At 36.5% G+C, this 16,306-nt stretch overlaps 1 protein-coding gene across 1 annotated transcript; it reads right to left on the minus strand.

Annotated features, from left to right (window-relative positions):
- Positions 1-1,468: 1,468 nt before the first annotated feature.
- Positions 1,469-5,733, minus strand: LOC132300033 (uncharacterized). The gene is made up of 2 exons (XM_059796960.1): positions 5,174-5,733; positions 1,469-1,951 (listed from the first exon to the last, which is right to left on the minus strand). The coding sequence occupies exons 1-2, from the start codon at positions 5,444-5,446 to the stop codon at positions 1,676-1,678; spliced, it is 549 nt and encodes a 182-aa protein (XP_059652943.1). The 5' UTR covers positions 5,447-5,733; the 3' UTR covers positions 1,469-1,675.
- Positions 5,734-16,306: the final 10,573 nt, after the last annotated feature.

Genomic DNA, 16,306 nt, shown 5'->3' on the forward strand with positions numbered 1-16,306 from the left:
AATGAAAAACCTTATTTTGTTTCTTTTAAAGTGACAATTATTACTCTCTAAACGTTGTTCATATGAATACTTTTATATTCAAAGAGTTATAGTTTAGGAATTCATTGAGATGACAATTAATACACTCTAAATATTGTTGATAAAAATTTATTTAATATCCGACAATATCATACAACGAATATATTAATAAGTTACAAAACATTTAATACGTGCATCGCACGTGCATTTTACTAGTATATATATATATGTTTCAAAAAAAGACAAAAGCCGTTGCAACTTAAAAAAAAATAGAAATGATGTCAAAGAGCTGCAATGTCTATTTTTTTTTTTTTTTTAGAGTACATATATTCCAAAGAAGGAAAGAGCCATGGCAAGTTGAAACGGCTCTTTTAAATAATAATAAAATAAAATAAAATAAAAATAAAAAATGACGTGAAAGATTTGCAAAGACTATTTTTTGGAAGAAAAAAAAATGCAATAGCTTTTAAAATTCGCTGGATGACTCTGCAGGATAACTTTTTAAAGGTTAGTATATTTAATAGTATTATGTAAAAGCATGGTGGGACATATCTTAGATTTATTTTATGTTATAACAGTTGTGTTTTGGGTTATTATAGTAATATAAATTATGGTCCTACTATTTATTGTCGTATGTATTAGTTATTCCTTATTTTTATATAGTGGAATTAACAAATACGTAGTAGTTAAGATTAAATTGTTTTATTTATAGTTTTGATTGGTACTCTAATTAGCCTGTTGGAAGCTGAACAATAAATAGGCCCATTAATCCTTCTAAGGTAAACTTGTGCTGCAAGTCCCGCAAGGAATTGGAGTCTTATTTATCTAACCCTCTAACACGAGGATACTCAAGAATTCATAGATGTTCTCAAACTTTCTCTCTCTACAATTGTTCTTATTCTCTCTAGTTCGGAGCCTAATCTTCCAAATTTAAATTCTAAAACGCAAATGGTTGGAGATAACAAGAAGATGAAAGAATTCGGGTTTATAATTCCTGAGGACATTCCCAGACATAGCTGGATTCAAAGTGGCTTCGATGCTGCTGCACCCAACCGCTATGGCATCAAACCAGGGAGACACTGGGATGGCGTTGATCGCAGTAACGGTACGTTGGTTTACTTCAAGTTCAATCCTACGTTTCACTTTCATCAAGAACTATAAATAAGCTGTTCTAAATTGTATTTATATTAGCCGTTTAACTAGTTTGTGTTGTTATGAATCTTCCAGGATTTGAGAAAGAAATGTTTAGAAAGAAGAACGAGAAACAGGCTACCGAAAGGGAGGCGTATCTCTGGTCTGTATCCAATATGCGAAGAGTGTAACGAAGAAGACCATGCGACGTGTGTGTATATATATATATATATATATATATAAACCAGAAAATCAGTAGGTGTATCCTGTAGGTATATGCTATAAGATCAGTACAATCATGCATTTGTGATCTAGAAAATAGAAAATAAACTATCACTATTTCGAATAAACCATTCCATTTTCCCTGTATCTCTTGAGCAATTTTCACAAAATACATGCAAGGAAAACGCCTACCAGAATACAGAAACTGAAGAATGGTTTGTCTCATTTGCTCAACATGGAAATTGTCCTTGCAATCCCAAGTATGAACAAAAGGTTGGGAGAAAAAGTGTCGGTCAAATCTCGTTCAATTCACTGCTTCACCATTATCAGAGTCCCCATTGTCATCTGAAGGTTTTTCTTCGTTTTGATGCTGTTCATCGCTGGCATTCACTTTGGTCCTCTTTTCTTTCTTCCTCTGTTTTTTGTTCTGGCGTTTCAAACGTTTCTTTGCTGTTCGTTCCTCTGCAGCTTTCAGTCTTTCCTCCCTTCGCATATTAAATTCTGCCAGTTCTTTCCTCCTCTGGTGGTCAACATCCATCCTTGCAAGCCGGTCTTGTTCTTTCCGTCTCATCTGCCGATACTGTTCCAGGAATAATTTCAGAAAAGTGCAGTCAAGATACGTGCTTTAAGAGCTTAACTAACATTTCTAATGAAATCAAACCAATCGCAAGTCCTGTTAGACTAAAAATATCTAGAGCTAAGATGCGTTGCATAGCATCCACAAAGGGGGAAATTCCACTCTAAAAACCAAGAAAGAACTTTCAAATGCCAACAAAAACAGTGCCCAATTTTAAATCTATAGTTTATTTATTTTACAAATAAATAAATAAATAAAAGAAAGGATTTCTGTAAATCTTGGTTGAGTTGAATGCTTGATAACAATATGCGGGCAAGTTTGAAGCATGCACATTGCACACAGAAGATACAACCAGTCTTTGGTCCTTTTCTCTCTACCTCAAAGACAAGATCAACTTACACTGCCCGTATATAGCAGCAAGGCCTTCTACCATTGTCATTTGCTCATTCTAAAATTTCAAGCATCACAAATGAAATCATTTCTCCGTTATAATTTAAAATCTCAGCAAAAGTCTATCAAATAAACCATTGGGGGTAACAAAGAACTCCAGCTGGGCCAGACAAATGTTATGCCCCATCAGAGGTGGATATATTCTCCTAGATCTAACCTTCATGATTCCACCAACCTTGTTTGGGAGTCACGTCCCCTTTTTCCCTGTGGTTTCTCCCTCTCCCCTGTTCACAAATACTGCTTATACATAGCCACGATAGTTTTGTAGCGGAAGTCCTTAGATATGCCATTGGACACACCATGATCCCCGCCAAGCAGGAGCAGGACACCCACCCAGGGGAAGGTAGAGGCCTCTTTGTGTCTGTTTTTTCGAAAATCATTCAATGTCCAATTTTAACCTTTGATCGCAACAAACCATTCAATATCCAATCATCAACCTAACCATGCAACCAAAAGCAAGCAAGTACACCCCACACAAAAGAGACACCCGAATTTTTTCATGGATAATCAAAACTGGAAAACCACGACCTTATTAAGTGCTAACACATCCAAGACGCAAAAAAAGAAGTACAACATTTACCTTACGGTTACAAACTCTTACCCCAAAGAATCACCAGCTTTAATTTACCTCTCACTAGAGACTTACATCTGGTTCCACTTGTCATAACAAGTCTAGTAGCTCTATCTGGAAACGAACCACTTTTTCTCCACAGTGATCACTAACAGGCACCAAACATTCTTCCATGACTCCCTTGCAGGAAAGAAACCCATTGGCTCTTTTAAGAACTGCCTTCCCAGGCAACAAAAGCACAATTATTCACAATTCTCTAAAAATGTGATGGTAAACACCACTGCTAATCGTTCTTTAAGCAATCATCAATCCAAGATCCAAGAAAACCTTGATGATCCAGAAACTGATTTTAGTAATTTCTCAAAATATGTGTAAAAAATCTCTCAAGATATCTCTCTTGATGCGCATATAACTCTCTTATGCTCGAATGTATATGTAAAATAAGGTCTTTGGGAGTTTATAGACTTTTCGAAGTCCACAAAACTAAAATAGGATTCAATGTCGATCTAAAAACTTGTAATTTCTGGAACTGTTTTGACTCTAGATTGTCCAAACATTTTTTATCAATCTACAACTCCCTACACACACCTTGATTGGTTGAGGTTTGGCTCCAATTGATCAAGGATCTCACTGGAGTGCCTTCAGTTGATGGATGTCAAGACTTCCATGTTCAGCCCGAAGGATCTAGAACCTTGTTTAATTATTTACATATCCAATATACTAGATTGGATTGAAGGTAATACTAGGGAAAGAGGAAGACTCAAGTTAATGTGAGTAGAGTTAGTAAGGAAGGATATGAGAAACATGTTGTTTGACTGAGGCTACGGCCATAGATAAAGCGAAATAGAAAAATAGGATTTATGTAGCCGAGCCCAAGTAGTTGGGAAAAAGGTGGTGGTTGTATCCTATATTAGATACACCATCCACATAATAACATATCTACACAAATTTCTTATATTGTCTTATTTCAATTTAAGCAACCACACAATTCCTCCAGTGACCTAAATACTTAGCAGCAAATACCGTCCAACATTTAATTTTACATTCCACTTCACACTTTCATTTGTCTAGCGACCATCAAATGTCGTCAAAGATTTCACTTCTCTACAGCAAGTTTTTGGTGGGATCTTGACATAACCAGTACAATAATTTTTTTTCCGAACGACAATTGTTTAAACCAATAGATTTTAGATTCCTTCCTATATAAGAAGCATGGATGTGGATATGGGAAACGGACACGTCGACACGGCAAATCATAATAACTAAGAGTAATATCCAGCATAAATAATGAGATTTAAAAATATTATCTTTCATCAACCTAACAATGAAAAATTCACAAAACATAATAAATAATGAGATTTAAAAATAATTAGTTTATCATTTAAAGAACTACACAATTGAATATACTCAAAAACAACAATAATCATTGTTCTTGAGACCAAAAAATTTTAATATTTTATGTTATGACCACCACTTTCACAATATTAGTTCATAAGCAGATCAAATCGATGGCTTGTCCATGATATTCTGAAGCAGGAATCTAGAACATTATCTAGGAATTGCACTAAATTCCACAATCCATAAGCAGTATTCTATCAGAAAATAATTTTTGTCATAAAAGCTGATTTAAAATGCCCCTTATGTGGCAGCCCATTTGAAGGTGTATCCCTTCGTCCCCGTTAGGCATCGCAGTTTAGTCTATCATGTAGAAAATATCTCTGATCTCCCAGAGCTTTATCTCAATATTCTACCATTCCTAAAACAAAAACCTACTTCCAATCACAAATGAACACACTCCTCACAATCACAACCAAAAGCTAGGTTTTATACCCAAATCTAATTCAATTTGTAGACATGGGCTATCGTTTTTCTTCAGTGTTCTATTTCTTATGGTCACCTAGACAGAAAATAAGAAAAGCAAATTGACAGCAAAAAAAAAAATGCAAATTCACACTATGTTCCTTCCACTTGAACGCGTAAGACTCTGAAAGGAACAAAAGAGTCAAAAAAAAAAAACACAATTTTGAAAAGATAACCACCCCTAACATACTCAAAAAAAAAAAAAAAAAAAATCAATTTATAAGTAAGATACTCAATTAAACCCTCAACACATACATCATACATATGTACGTAGGTACAACTTGAACAGTATGGTGAAAACCTTCAATCTAGGGATTTAAGCCAACAGAATATTTATACAATACCTGATGAAAATCGCCGGACCCGGAACCGGCGGAGCTGCCGGAGGTATTGCTGACACGGACGGGGACATGATCGATGATGCGGCGAAGCTTGACCTCGAGGTCCTCGTCTTCCGGATTAGCAGGAGGAACGTACTCGACGAGTGCGTTCGATCCAGCCGCCGCCGCCGCCGGGGGCCGTGGTGGGAGGGCAAGAGACCGCCTCTCGGCCCTCTCCAGCTGCACAACTAGCTGCAAGTCTCCTTCCGCAACGGTCGTCGGCCTGCCCGATGACATTTTGGCCGTTTGGTAAACCCTAGTTCACTGCAACACTGCTCTAATGCCCGTGCCAAGGACGCCGGCTTGAATCAAATCTTTTTTAAAAGGATTTCGAAGAGATTGTATTAGCAAACATGGACGGAAATAGTTTCGATGAAGGTGACGAGGTCGTGGGACGAGGCAGTGGTTGTTGATGGCAGGATCTATATGAGGAAGGTCCGGTAGGTGAGGTTTTTCGACCCGAGCAAAGAATACTAGGGTTTCGTTTACACTTGATTATGATTGGGATGGGAGCTGTTTGGTTCTAGACATTACTAGGACATGTTTGGCTGCGGAAATTGTTGTTGGGTCATTGTTTGGCGCCCTCTTGATTAGATAGGTGGCCAGGTGTCGCTTCTTTATTGGCTAGAGAGAATATATTGCCACATCAGCATGTAAAAAAAAATAGGGTAAAGTACAAAGACACCCCTGATGTTTGAGGAAAGGACAGGCAGAGGAAAGTTGGCTTGTTTTTGGACAAACACACCCCCTTGTGAAATTTGCCCTCCAAACAGAGCCTTAAATCAAGTGAAAAGTCCACTTTACCCTTCACTATTTTATTAATTTTAATTATAAAATATTTAAAACTTAAATGGTCAAAATACCCTTTTTCATATATATATATATATATATATATATATATACAAACACCAACAACCAGTCACCACCGCCCCAATCTCCACCAACCCCCAACCTCCATAATCACCACCCACAAAAGAAGACGCCGAAAAAGAGCTTTGCCATTGCCACCTCTTCGACCTCGCCTGAGCTCAGCCTCGGTTCGGGCGGCGAACTCGGCCTCGGACAAGCCGGGTTTGACCGGGATTGACAGAGACGTTCCCCACGCAGGCGTCTTTGATTCTTGACAACGGTAGAGAGTTGATGTTTGAGCCTGCAGGGAAGATTTAAGGATGAGATCGGTGCCGCCACCACCACTACCCTCTTCCCCTCTCTCTCTATACACACGCGCACACACACACACACACACATATATATCACCCCCTCATCTGTGCACATCACCATCCCCAATTCTCATCTTTGCACGGAAATGGCTCTAATTGGACTCAAAACGGACGGCAGAAGCGATGGCCACTTCAGCCTCCTCGCCCTTGCAGGTGACGGTCACCGGACTGTGCTCATCTGAACCTTGTCGTCATCGGAGCTTGGTCCTCGCCGGATTGTTTCTGCTCGTCAGTATCTTGTTGCTCGGTTTCTAAAATTCGCCACACTGTTCAGTCCGTGGCCATATCTTCATCGGAGTTTGGTCCTTGTCGGCAATTTTAGGGTTTCGCTGATACTTCTGGGTTTCGCCGCCACTGTTGCAGTCATCGCCGCCACCCCCATTGTCGCAACCATCACCACAATATCTCTCATATCTTCTTCCTCTCTCTCCTCTTCACCTCATCTCTTCAACTATGGTCGCCCCTCTCTTCCCCCTCTTTCTACCCCACCACCGCGGCCACAACCACCATCCATCTGATCTCCCTTTTCTCTCCTCTGGTAAACTGTATAACATACACAGGCGGGTTCGGGTTAGGGTTTGGTTTCGGGTTTGGGTTTAATCAAAGGATATTTAAGTCAATTAAAATGTTAATTTTATTTGAAAGGGTAATAAGGTCAATTCACGATCTTCAGGGTCTCTTTGTCCATTTTTCAAACTTAAAAGGGTGTCATTGTCCAAAAACAGGCTAACTTTCCTCTACTTGTCCTTTCCCCAAACCTCAGAAGGTGTCAATGTACTTTACCGAAAAAAAAAAACAAGTAAGGGCTAAATGGAAACTTCAGTTTTCTCTTAATAGTCCAGGGGTTTTGCTTACTTCAATTGATATTTCAGAGAGTTTAGTACCGTTTACTCTTGAAAAAATAAATAAAATAAACAACTCTCATTTTATTATGATAATATTCTTTTTCAAAAATGGTAATTTTTTTTTCATAATAATTAATTAATCCAAATAAAACAATGTCACATTGAATGGAAATAATTAATTTGTGTTTTTTATTTAATATTACATGTTGTTTATTTTATTTGTCATGTACTACTTATATCACAAGGAGTGCTTTAATAGTTTCATATAAAAAAAGGGGTTAAAATCTGAAAACCCCCTTCTTATTTACAAAAACTATCTACTAACCCCCTCAAATACAAAAACTACTATAAAATTCCTCAATGTTTTAAAAAGTCTATCATAATGACCCCTCACGTTAATTTTTCGTCAAAAACTAACCGATCAGATCACACGATGGTCACATGCCATAATATTTCATTTGAATATGACCATACTACCCTTTTTAACCACTAAATGACTAAATTGCCCTACTTAAGTCTAAAGAATCTCTCATCTCTTCAACAACGTCACTCCATGTTTTCCGGCGTGTTTCATGTGAATCCAAACAAGTCTGATGCACTCTTTTTCCTGATGAAACAAAGACCCAACAGATTGATATGTTGGAAAAAAATTTCACGAATAAATGGAAATAAGAGAGGTGAATTATTATTATTATTATTATTATTTTATTTGTTCATTTTTAGGTTAAAGTCAGAACTCAGAAGTTAGATGGGGCGTTTGCCACAGTAAACCCTAGCGGCTTAAACAAACAAACAAAAAAATACTAGCTTCTCTTGCTTCCCCAAATCCTCAGCTCTTCTTCAGTGTTTGGTTCATCAATGGCGAGTGGTAAGATCAAGAAGAAGAAGTCCCGCCGTGGAGGGTCGGCTCCGTCAAACCCACACTATCAGGGAGGCATACCCTTCCACAAATCAAAGGGATAGCACATTCTTAGGAACCTTTTGCTCATCGACACCATCGTCAATAAATCCAGTTCAATCCCAGTGGCCTATTCCGTTCAAGAAACCCTAGGGCAATTATCCTCTGTCATGCCGCTGGTGTGCTATTAGTCAATTGGCTTTTTCGTTTGCAGGCAAGGAGGATATGTTGCTATATGTGTGTGTATATATATGTATATATAATTCCTATATACTAGTAATTACTATAATTATAGTAATTATATAAATATAATTACTATAATTATAATTATAATTATAATTAATAATTACTATAATTATATATAATTACTATAATTATATATAATTACTATAATTATATATCTAATTACTGTAAATATATTTAAATAAATATTAATATACTATCAAGGGTATTCTTGTCATTTTGCAGGAACTTAACGGTTCTGTGACAGACGATGAATTTTCTGATTCAAAATATAGTTCGAGAGATTTTGTTGCAAAAAATTGATGGTTCAAGAGAATTTTTTTATTTTTTATTCTCTAGTTTTACTCATACAAGACTTTTTAATAACTCTTTGCTGATAAAAAGGCAAATGGAATACATCATGCCCATGCTTAATTCAAATAATATTAAAGGCAACATGTGCTTTGGATACATTGCATGATATTTGTTTGGAATTTTTTTATATATAACAAAGGGCTAATTGGCGCAACGGTATTGCCCTTTCCTTCCGAAAGGGAGGTCGGTGGTTCGAACCTCATTATTATTAATGAGTAATGATATAGAATTCAAAAATTATATATATTTTCATTCTCATAAATTTCGAAAATGATGTGAGATGAGTATGGGTCTCATCGTATCGTATGATACATGTTCTGAATTTAAAAGATGTATCATTATTCTAATGAACATACTTCAAAACTAATGAGTAATGATATAGAATTCGAGAGCGAACACATCCAACTAAATTATTTTAATAAAAGATGACGTCGTGGTAACGTCACTTCTTACTCACATAAAACATCATGTACATTCAACTTTCGAATTACTTATTATTATTAATCTTAATTAGTCCATATTATTTGTTTGTTGTTTTTGTTGAAGTATTCCATTTGGATAAAGTTTACATTGGGTCATCACAACTTGTCACATTCATGTCACTTATTAAGAATTTTAACTTTGTATACTTCAATTTTACTCCCTCAAGTAATAAATTTAGAACTTAAGAGGTGTTAGCCCTGGTTAGTGATGTTACAGTGTGTGATACCCCTCGGATCCGAGACACGGGTTGATTAGGCCCAGGCCCAAACCCGAGGGAATATCAAACAATTAAAGTATTTTAAAACGAACACAGATGACAAAAAGAAACAATAAAGATAAAATAAAGCTGAAAGAAATAATAATAAAAATCCTCCATGTGTAACTGAAAATTTAAACTCCAATCCTCTAAAACTTCAAGGTTACAACTTGGGAATCCACTGATGGACCCCTAACCAAAAGTTCAACTGAAATTGAAAACTGAAAATAGATAATGCTAGAAACATCGAGAGAAGTCCTACGTAATCAGATGAAAGTGAGACTGTCCTTGTAACGACCCACTCCACCATATGGTATGATATTGTCCGCTTTGGGCCTGAGCCCGCACGGTTTTTGCTCTTGGGCTTCACCCCAAAAGGCCTCATACCAATTGGAGGTGACACACTTACATATAAGTACTTCACCTTTCCTCTACCCAGGCGATGTGGGACTGTGCACCCGTAGCTCGCCTTTCCTCTACCCAGGCGATGTGGGACTGTGCACCCGTAGCTCGCCAGTGTGGTAGCCTGACAGTGTCTCTCGCACCCGCCCACGGCACACCCGCCCACAGGGTCATCACAATCCACCCCCCTTGGAGGCCCGACGTCCCCGTCGGCACACTTCCGGCTGGGTCAGGCTCTGATACCATTTGTAACGACCCACTCCACCATATGGTATGATATTGTCCGCTTTGGGCCTGAGCCCGCACGGTTTTTGCTCTTGGGCTTCACCCCAAAAGGCCTCATACCAATTGGAGGTGACACACTTACATATAAGTACTTCACCTTTCCTCTACCCAGGCGATGTGGGACTGTGCACCCGTAGCTCGCCTTTCCTCTACCCAGGCGATGTGGGACTGTGCACCCGTAGCTCGCCAGTGTGGTAGCCTGACAGTGTCTCTCGCACCCGCCCACGGCACACCCGCCAACACATATATACATTAAATAACATATGTGTAGGTATATATATATATAAATCATTTAAGATGATTAATATTATCATTCTTATTTGGCATATCTTAATAGGTTGGTTGTTAAATTAATGATATGCGTATAATATGCATGTGATGGCTATGTATGATTTAGCGTATTGTTAATTTTAAAGTTAATTCATGGTTAAAGTGTGGGCATGGATGAATTGTCAAATGATTAAATATATTACCTAAATATTTGTATGAATAGAATACATATATGGAAAGTATGGATGAATTGCTAATTAAATGTATGAATAAATATACCTGTGGAGGCATGGTTGAATTGCCAATATATAAATATACATACACGGAGGCATGGTTGAATTGCCAATGTATAAATAAATATACTTATGGAGGCATGGTTGAATTGCCAATATATAAATAAAAATATTTACAATGGCATGGTTGATTTGTCAAAGCATAATTACGTTGTTATGTGTTAGATGATTAAAATATCATCTATGGTTGTTGTATGTATGGATTGGATTAGGGTTAGATATTCTTAAATGAGAATAGTTTAGTACTTACTGATTAGTGTATTATTTTCCATTAATAAAATAATATTGGGGAAGACGTGGATGATTTGTCAAAACTTGGATTTTGGATATGTGATTTAAACAATTTAAATCATTATCGGGTTGGGATTAAATAGAGTATTTCTTTTATTATAATTTGTTGTTTAAATGATTAGACAACTGACTAGGATGGGATTAAGGTCAAAGGAGTTTTTATAAAATGAAATGGTAGATTGGTCTATATATGAATATTATTTTATTAATTATTTAATAGGTATGGAAATTTAATAAACCTATTAATGGATGTGATTAGTATAGTATATATAATTATATATAGACATGTATATCGTGCTTTATTAAAGTTAAAACTTTATTAGGTTTGGTTTTGATCAGAGATGATCTGCTTATTGGTTTTCAGAGGCCTGGTAGAGTGAACTTGCTCGTAGAGTTTAACCCACGGTTTATTTTTTCAGGCTATTAGAAGTTCCAATCTCGAGGTTGAGGATCCGCAACTGGGAGACTGTCTTTCATCTATTCATCTTGTGTACTTTTAAGTAGTATAAGATTATTGGATAATATTTTAAGGGGTCCTTGAGTTACGAGATTCCCGAATTGTAATTGTTGGAGAATTATTAATTAAAATTTATTTATTAGTTTTTCTTCAGCGGTTTATTTATTCTTTTTATTTCATTTTGTACTCTGTGCTTGCTTAAAATACTTTAATTGTTTTGATATCCTCTGGTTTTGTGCGCGGACTTGATCAACCCGTGTTCCGAAAGCAGGGGGTATCACAGTCCTCGACAAGCACGATCAAGCTCTAAGGCTGGAACCGTCCTATACCTGAAAAGAATAATAAAGGAGTGGGTCAGACCCACGAGCAAGTTCTAATCTAACTGCAATCCATACAGTGACCCGATACGCAGATACACCATAGACATCCCACAATATCTATCTAGTCCATACGTATAAATATATCCACACTAAGGGACATTCACTAATCTATAATAGGGGTCTCAACCTGAATAGAAGGCAACATGCGAATACGCACCCAAAGGTGGGCATGAGTACCTAGACCTAACAGGGTACACCTCAACCTATTATAACCAGCTACGCATCCACTGCATATACGCACCCTAACCAACGAGTCTGAGACTCAAGCTCGACTCGTGGTACCATAAACATATATATAAAGTCCGTCCAAATCCAGGGTATGCAATTCAACTATTTATTAAACTGACATACAATAAACCAACTAGTTAGTCACTCAACTTATTCAGTTGATATGACTTAACTACCATCCGTTAATCCAGGAAGTCATCCAACTTGGTTATAGCTGATCTGACTTAGTCACAATTAGGATTCGATATCTTTCAATCCATTCCATTAATCCATTAGGTTAGGTTTATGTATTTTGAGCTAAACCGTCCCTAGTATATCACCGTCCCATATCGGTACATACAATTCTCCACATCCATGTAAATTACAACATAAATAACAGTTCAATAATTTACAGACCAAAAACCACCCTCCAAATAATTGCAGAAGGAATCTTAACAATCTAGCAATTAAAACCCAATAGTAATCCATGTAATTGCATCGAAGAATTAACTATTCTAACAATCAACATCCAACACATGCATAGTTCAAATTTAATAAAACAATGACCCTATCATGTATTTAAAATTAGTTCTATAATAATATTATAGTCCAATAAATCGCTAAATTAAACTAAGCGATCTAGTTCCCTCCATCCGGTAACAGAGTACTAAGCCATATACTTATATTTTGTTGTATCCTTTAGCACCGAGCCCCCACTATGCCACAAGTCCAATATAATACTTTAAAAGACTTCATCGTGCATCTAAAAAAATTTAAAATCATTTTATAGCACCCTAAACCATCAGATTAAAATTAATCAACAAATCTCCTTTCAGCCGTTAACTGTACGCAAAGTTGTCAAATAGCGTACCGTTAATTCCATTTAAACTAAGGGGTAAATTTATGCAATTCAAGACCTTAGTTACAAGTTAAAATTATTATTTAACACCCAACTAAAATTTTAAAACTGATTAATAACCCAGATTGCCAAAACAGTGCCTTAAAACTAAAAAAAAATAAGAATTAAATGTATATTGCAAAAGGGAGCCTGCTCCAAATTTTGGGAGCAGGCTCTTTCAGCCTAGAGCCGGCTCTAAGAGTCCTTAGAGCCGGCTCTACTTGTTGTGGGAGCCGGCTCCCACATCCATGGAGCCGGCTCTCACCTCCTTTGAGAGCCTCTGTCCCCGTTTTACTTCGTTTCAGTCCGTTTGCTCCCTCTCTGATCAATTCTTACACCTCTGTTGGTTTCTAAAACTAATCTTAGGAGTCTTAATTTAGTCTAGAAGCATCCCCAAGGTTGTTTACCATAATCTTGAAAACAATTACAGAGTTTAATCAAGCCATTTAAACTAGCATTGTTGAAGAACGGCACTGAAACTAATTTGCAACATCAGTTCTATCCCAACCCCTCTGTTCTTCCTCCAATTTAAATTTGAAGGTCTTACATTACATCTAGTATCCACTCAGACCTTGGTTGATTTCAGTAAGATTCAAAATAAAAGTTAGAACAGTGGGACGTTATGCCAAAACAAAGAATAGAACACATACCTGACATAATGGTTTTACAGATAAATTTTCACGGTTAAAAGATCCTCAAGTAAACATATACAAAACATGCATGGTTCAGTTAATGGCCAATTAATCCCCTAGAGGTTATCTAGGTGCACAGAACACAAGCCAGAGGGAAGGAGGAAGATAAGAACTTGTCTGTACAATTTTGTAAACAAAACCTTGTCGCCGTTGTTCTAAGCTTTCCGACGACCACTGCAATATCGTCTAGCCTCCCATGACTTCTGTTCCTCCTTTCTCCTAAACCAAATCTTGAAGCCTCGGTTGGAAACCTCACAAACTTGCTCTGCTCTCTCAAAGCCTCACTGTGTAACTTTCTGTATCTATGTTACGTGAGTAGGGTTTTTCCAACCCTTAATACAGATTACAACTATGTATATATAGACGTAAAAACCTAAACCCTAATCCTTGTTTAATTAAAGCCAGAGCCCTAATGTAAAACTCTAGTCAATCGGCTCATATAGCAATCTAGGTTATCATAGTGCGGCTTACCTATACGTGATTTGCAACCCAAAGCTAACTGTAACTTAAACCATAATTAAATTAAAAATCCAATTAAATAATTAAATACACTTAACTAATTAATTCCAATTAAATAACCCAATTAAATAATTAAAAACACTTAAACAATAAATGCCAATTAAATAATAAAAGATAACTTAATTCAATTTAAAACACATGACACATAGGAAAACAATTAAATCAAATCAATAAATAAAAATAATTAAACCAAATAATCACGCAAAAATACAATAAAAACAATAAATAAATGCCGAGACTATCCTTTTAAAATTAGGGGTATTACACAGTGTTGTAGTGTGTTTTTACCTAATTTAGGGCCTATTTGGGGGATGCTCCATCTTGTTCTATGCCCTTCCCTACAGTGCAAATGGACACTATTGAGGACACCAACTTGTTTGGTATGGGCTGTATTGTGTCCAACAGTGCTAGAACAATTTCAGTTTTTGGGCCAATTTCCGGAACAAAAAAATCATGCTCCAAAGTGTTCCCAAATTATAGTCGGCCCACTATTCACTGTAGAATGGAGAACAACAGCTCAAAAACAAGGAATCCACAGAACACAATGTAAAGAATCGGTCCATCTTGTTCTAGGGTTCTCTCTACACGACTGAGGCGATTCACAGTGTACCCTTTTGTGTCTGAAGCTTTCCGAGATCTAGGGTTGAAATCGACACCATTGATGTAAATACGAAGCTTCTCGGCAACGTCTTCTTCTCACCGGTGAGTTCCAAACATGCATCTTCTTCATAAATGGAGTCATTCTGTTCTGTCTAAATTTAGTCACATGTATAATGAAGATCCTTGTTCTCGGTGTTCCACTGTGTATGCAGATTTGAAGATAAACTTCCCCTTTGTGACCTCTGCGTTTTCCGGCGAACCAAGCTTCGCCGTTACTCTCTGCACTCTCGGATTCACAGGCGATTCTGTTCTAGGCTAGAGCAGTACACTACATCACACTACACTTCCCAAATGGGGCCTTAGTTATGTTCATTGGAATTTTAAAATTGAAATCGGGGAAATTGAAGAAAAAAAATTCATAAAATTGATTTAATTTTTTTTTTAAATTCATTAATTCTAATTTTAAAACTTCATTTCCGTATAACCCAACATAACCAAATATTCTTCACTATAAAAATTGAATATATTATTATGTTTTACGTGTCATCCTCCATTAGGCAAACCATCACCAAATATAGAACAACTCCCAAAATCCAATTATATTAGCCCTCTGGTACCGGTTTTGGCTTAGGTTTGGTACTGGTTTTGGCTTAGGTTTGACTTATGACCATGAAGGTTAAGGCATATTTTGCTGCTGTTGTTTTTGTTGTGTGTTTTGTGCTGTGAGTGGTGTATTATAGCAAAGTAAAACAACATAACATAACCATAACATATTTGATAATTAGTTATTTTCATTTATTACAGATAAGATGTCCAAATAGGATAAGTATTTGTGTGTTTCTTAATGTTTTCCCACAAAAAAGACACATACATAATGTTGCTGACTTTTTTTAACTAGTCATTTTGTTATTGTATCGTGTAAGTAATTTTTTACCATTTTTCATGTTTTTATTTCTAAAAAATTTCTAATGAATTTTATGTTGCTAAACATACTTCCAATCACAAATTAACACACTCCACTACAAAAAACAAACATTATTTTTGTTTCAAATAAAAATAGAAACATACAAATTAAACAGAGCCCTAAGTTGGCCTTCTTAGGCCCGCTTAACAATTATTCCATCCTAAATTAGCGTAAATATATAATATTACATATAGACTTTGTGATCATGTTAGAGAGGGGGGGGGGCTGAACTAGGAGAAACAAGAGAAAGGGTTTCAAGTCAATCACCAATAAACACCTAGGCAATTGCTTAAGTTTTATTTAACTTTTTATTTCCATGTTCAACCGTGATTGGTCTTGGAAATCGTAGAGAGAGGTGGCGTTGCAGCATTGCAGGTAGAAAGTGAAACCCGAGCCAACCTAGAAGCTGTTTGAACAAACCGGATAATATGTTAGAAAATTTGAGATTTTTGCAGCACAATCTATGTTAAAACGTGATGCACATTTTTTTTTTTTTAGAGAATTTCAAAACTAACAAATTCTTGAAATTTTTCTAAAGAT

The sequence above is a fragment of the Cornus florida genome, unplaced genomic scaffold (assembly GCF_030987335.1).
Source record: "Cornus florida cultivar Cherokee Brave unplaced genomic scaffold, ASM3098733v1 CherokeeBrave_3.0.0_Hap2_Chr03, whole genome shotgun sequence".
Taxonomy (NCBI): Eukaryota; Viridiplantae; Streptophyta; class Magnoliopsida; order Cornales; family Cornaceae; genus Cornus; species Cornus florida.

Excerpts from the sequence above, each read along its gene's own strand:
- LOC132300033 (XM_059796960.1), bottom strand. The coding sequence starts at position 5,446 with ATGTCATCGGGCAGGCCGACGACCGTTGCGGAAGGAGACTTGCAGCTA. Across the intron at positions 1,952-5,173 it reads GGTCCGGCGATTTTCATCAG|TATCGGCAGATGAGACGGAA; the intron begins GTATTGTATAAA and ends TTCCTGGAACAG.